This window comes from Terrapene carolina, unplaced genomic scaffold (assembly GCF_002925995.2).
Source record: "Terrapene carolina triunguis isolate 2854851 unplaced genomic scaffold, T_m_triunguis-2.0 Scaffold166, whole genome shotgun sequence".
NCBI classification, from domain to species: domain Eukaryota; kingdom Metazoa; phylum Chordata; order Testudines; family Emydidae; genus Terrapene; species Terrapene triunguis.
Window position 1 is genome coordinate 1,837,713 of NW_020664517.1, and position 4,810 is coordinate 1,842,522.

Sequence of the window (4,810 nt, forward strand, 5' to 3'; positions counted from 1 at the left end):
CACAATCACCAACAACACGCAGTGTCAGCTCGACACCACCACCACACCCAACACATGCAACACAATCACCAACAATATGCAGTGTCAGCACAACACAGGCACAACCACCAAAAAACTAACCCATGCAACACAATCAACACAATCTAGCATTAGCATGGCACAAACATATCACAAAACCGCCAGCAGTAACACAACCACAGCCACAACATGTGCAACACGACCACTAGCAACTCAACCGACACCACATCATATAAGCATGGCGCACACACACCACAACCACACCACCAGCAGCAACACAACCACGTGTGCAACACAATCAATACATAGCATCAGCATGCCACACACATGCCACAACCACAACACCAGCAGCAACACAACCAGAGCCACAATACATGCACCACAATCACCAACATCAGCGTGACACACAAACCACAACCTCCAGCTACAAAACCACCAGCCACAGCATGCACAACACAACCACAAAACATGAACCAGCAAGACAACAACCGCATTACATACACAGAACCACCAGCAACAAACCCATTCCACACACAATGACCACCAGCAACTCAACGACACCACAGAGCCAAATTGCCAGCACCTGTAATCAGCATGATCCAAAATACACATCATTACACATAATACAACCACAACTTACTATAAAAAAAACACAATACAAACATAACAACCAGACTACACACCACACAATCAAAACATCACATCACACACCAACAACCACATTACACGCAACACAAACATAACACAACACAGAAATAAGCAAACAAAGCATAACACAAAAATCATACAAAACACACACACACCACTTACAACACAGCCACAACACCCCACCCCACAGTCATGGCTGCAAATGTGACCAAAGCCCACCCACCACTCCACAAACCACCATGCAAACACAAGCTGGTGGGCAAACGGAAAACCACATTTTGCAACGAATGTTGAAAAAGCCGAAGACATGGTCTGCTCCAGCTTGTGACAAGGAACGGTTTTTTACGTGTTCAGTACCAAGGTCACCAAGGAAACCCCACTTCTGGAGGTTTTAAGAGCAGGTAGGACAAACCCCTGTGCGGGCTGGTCTCCGCACAGGGGGGTGCACTCTCGAGGTCCCCTCCAGCCCCACAGTTCTATGACTCTAGATACTGTTTGCAAACTGGATGTAGAGAACGCCCTGCGGCATGATGGGAGCTCCCGACTCCCTCCCAGCCCCCAGCTTGGCCCCATCCACAGCAGCTTCTGATTTATTCTCCCCGGTTTGATCCCTTTGGCAGAAGGAACCCAGTGGCTCCATCCTGAGATCCCTGCAGCAGTGGCCTGGCCACGCGAGCAGTGGATCTCAGTGAGTCCTGGGCATCAGCCCTGGCTGAGCACTTGGCTCCAAGGCCTGGAAAGCCCAGCCCCCTTGCCAGCCCGGCTGCACGGAGGGCTACCTTGAGACGGGATAGTGTCTTCTGAGCAGGACGGTGTGGTGGTCTGTGTGCTGTAGCCACTGGAGTACTGCAGGGAATCCCGGCTGCTCTTCTGGTGTTCGAGGCTCAGGCCACGGGTGAGCACCATGGCCAGGTCGCTGGCAGCGGGGGACACCTCCTCGCCATGCTGTTGGAGAACCAGTGAGACCCGTCACAATCTGCCTTAGCTCCCAGTCAGAGAAGTTTGCTCCTCTCACCCTGGTCTCTGGGCATGACTGGGAGTCAGGAGCAACTGACATGAATACTGCAAGTCGGGCAGGGCCGATTCCCAGCCAGCGGGTCTGTGCACACGGCCTGCCGGCCCCAGCGAGGGGCAGCAAACAAGCCCCAGGGCAGGGTCTGGCCATCCAGGCACTCCCAGCGAACTGCAAAGTGAACTGCACAAGAGCAGGGCTCGAACCCGGCACTCAGTGCAGCAAACAGTCTCCATGGTCCCATGTTGCCCTCCCCTCACTCCTTAACAGCTGTACCTTGGCAGCGATGGTAGCTGGGGACATCCTGGGCCTGGGCACGTCTTCCAGGTTAATTCCCGGATACCCCATGCTGGCGGAGCCCAACTCGGCCTCCCGCAGATGCTCCACGCGGTCCTTCCTCCGCTGCAGGGTGGTGACCACCGGCTGGTCGTAAGGACTGGCCTTGGACCAATCCTGCAAAAGGCAAGGCAGGTCTGGTAAGGCAGGGGGCTGGGGTCACAGGGGGACAAGAATGTAGCAAAAGATTAGTGAGCATGGAAAGAAAGAGAGGAGAGTGCAGGGGGCAGGGGGGAGGGAGGGGTCCTGGTGGTAACTGAGAAATGACTGGCTGGCTGCTTTGGAGTGAGCACTGCAAAACGAGGGAAACCAAATTAGCAGAGGCAGCGGCTGTGTGAACCGTCCTGCCGCCACCCTGGATGGACGGGCTGCTCTGCCAAGGTCTCGCTCCCTTGTGTACCAAAGCCTCTCCACGGCCACATGTAGAGTACAAAGGCCGTGCATGTGTGTGTGTGTGCGCGCATGTGTGTACATGGAGTCCCGAGGGGGATCTAGTCTGGACCATTCAGCCCAATGCCTAGTAATAACCTCCAGCCACAATCACACCATCATCTGGGCAAGATACCAACCCCACCCATTCCTTCCATCCCCCTTCCTGCCCATCCCCCTTCCCCACCCATCCTTGCCCATTGCCCTCCCTGCCCACCCCCTTCCATTTTCCTCCCTGCAAATCCCCACCCATCCCCCTCCCTGGCCTTTCCCACTCACCCCCATCTATCTCCCTCCTGGCCACATTTCTATCCATCTTTGCAGTCCTCACCCCATGTCCCCACATGCCGGCTCAGCCCCTTGTGCGAGCCCCATTCTATGTGCCCCCTTCCTTGGCACCACAGAGCCTCTGCTCCAGCCTCCCGGCAGTCAGTGACATGACTTGCTCCCCCTGACCTCGCTCGTCTCGGGATCGCACTTGGGCCAGGGCTGGGCCCATTTCGGGGCAGTCCCAGGTGCCCCCCCACGTCTCAGCTTCCCTCTGAGGTTGGCCTATGGAACGGCCTGCCAAGGCCAAGCTCAGCTGGGGTGGGAAGAAAGGAGGCATGTGGTGGCTAGAGAAAGGTGAAGGGGCTGAGAGAGGGGGTGGCTGGAAGGAGGGAACCCCCCCCTCGTCCCCCCACTGCAGCAAGTCTCAGAGCCCGGACTACAAACTCGGGCTCAGGCCCCAGTGCTGAAACTAGCCGCGTGGGTGTCTGGCCGGGCTGGAGCCTGGGGAAGGGCTGGTTGGCGAGCCCCGGCCCAAAGGTCTGTACAGCTATTTGCAGCGTCGGCCGTAGCGCGAGCCCCGGTTGGCAGAGCCAGGCTCCAAGACTCACTGCCGTTGCTCCTGGAAGGCCAACATGTCCTGGAGCTCTGGGTGGAGCCTGCACCCCCAGCCCCGCAGGAGCCGGAGAAGACGTGCAGAGGACGGCCTGACCCCCCAGTGACAGGGCCTGGGCTGGGGACCCCAGGGTAAGGGCTGAGAGGCGACCCAAGGGGCAGGCGAGGGGAATGCAGCCCCGCTCCCTGGCATACGGGAAGCCCAGCCAAGGAGCACAGAGGGTGAAGCCCCCAGGCCAGTGGGCCAAGCAGCGGGTTTGCTGGCCTGGAGCTCCAGGCTGCTCGGGGAGTGCTGGGGTAGCTCAGGGAGCGGGAGAGACAGACAATAATCAACACCTAAGGTGTCTCTGCTCCTTCGTCACTGCTGCTTCCCGGCCCCACCAGCGCAGGAGCCCCGCAGCCCCCCAGCAGCATCGGAAATACGGCTGCACCCAGCCTGGCACCCAGCACCTGCAGGCCACGTGGTGCCAGGCTGCCCTGACACTCACATACGGCAAGTACATGTCCCGCTGCTCCACCCCTGGCCGCCAGCCTCGCCCCGGCTGGGTCAGTGCGGGCAGCATAGCCCGGCCCAGTTCCAGCCCAGGGGTGAAGAGCCAGCCCTCCAGACGCAAAGCACCGGAGAGTCTGCCGCAGGGGAGGGCCCTGCCCTAGCCCCCTGCAGGGAGGAGAGACGTGACCCCAACGTCTCCCATCTCCAGACCTCCGACAGGGCCCTGCCCACGGACACGCTGGGAAATACACACCAGGCTCAGGCTTCTTCGGGAGCTTCCTTCAGTCCTGGCCACATGAGCTACATTCATAGGTTTCAGCTGAAACACAGCAAGAAACCGGTGGTGAGGAAACCCTGCGCTCCCCTCCGTGCCATGTCCCCCCCAGCCGGGGGGAAGGGAAGCCAGACGCACACCAGGGCTTCAGAGCCCGAGACAAAGCACAAAGCCAGCCGAGAGCCAGGGCAGCCCAGGAGTGGAGATGGAGGGGGAGATTAATGGGATGGGAGGGGTGCGTCTCCCAAGAGCCCCACAGGTGCCAGGCATTGTGCTGCCCCTGGGGGTCTGCCTGGGAAACGTAACCCCCGTGAAGTGAGAGACAGAGCGAGGCAGAGGGACAGAGAGAGGGGGACGTTGCTGATGAAGGCTTCACCTTTTCACCGCCTGAGCACGCCCCTGCGGTAGAGCTAGAACTAACCGAGGTGGGGGAGCTGCATTCACTAACTGACTGGCAGGTTTCCGAGGCCTCGGAGGATGCGGAGCTGGAGGACTTCTGCCATGCCCAGAGTCCGTCAGCGGGAGCGTCAAACAAACACACAGAGAAGGAAGACAATAAACCTGGTTACAAAGCCAAAGGCATGCAGCAGGAGAGGAGAAAAACGCCACCCCCAAGCCCGGGAGCGTCTGGACCAGCCCCGCAGCCAGCAGCGCAGACACAGCTTGCGTGCCCTGGCGAGTGTTACGTACAGACAGACAGCCTACAGGCACGCGCACG

At 58.9% G+C, this 4,810-nt stretch overlaps 1 protein-coding gene across 1 annotated transcript in view; it reads right to left on the reverse strand.

Annotated features, from left to right (window-relative positions):
* LOC113406937 (protein MTSS 2) overlaps positions 1–4,810 on the reverse strand; it is an 84,728-nt gene that overhangs the window by 8,628 nt on the left and 71,290 nt on the right. Inside the window, exons 12-14 of the mRNA XM_026653850.2 lie at positions 4,514–4,588; positions 1,955–2,131; positions 1,446–1,611 (exon numbers count right to left, since the gene is read on the reverse strand). Of these exons, the coding sequence (XP_026509635.1) occupies positions 1,446–1,611; positions 1,955–2,131; positions 4,514–4,588 (418 nt within the window). The remainder of the gene's footprint in view (positions 1–1,445; positions 1,612–1,954; positions 2,132–4,513; positions 4,589–4,810) is intronic.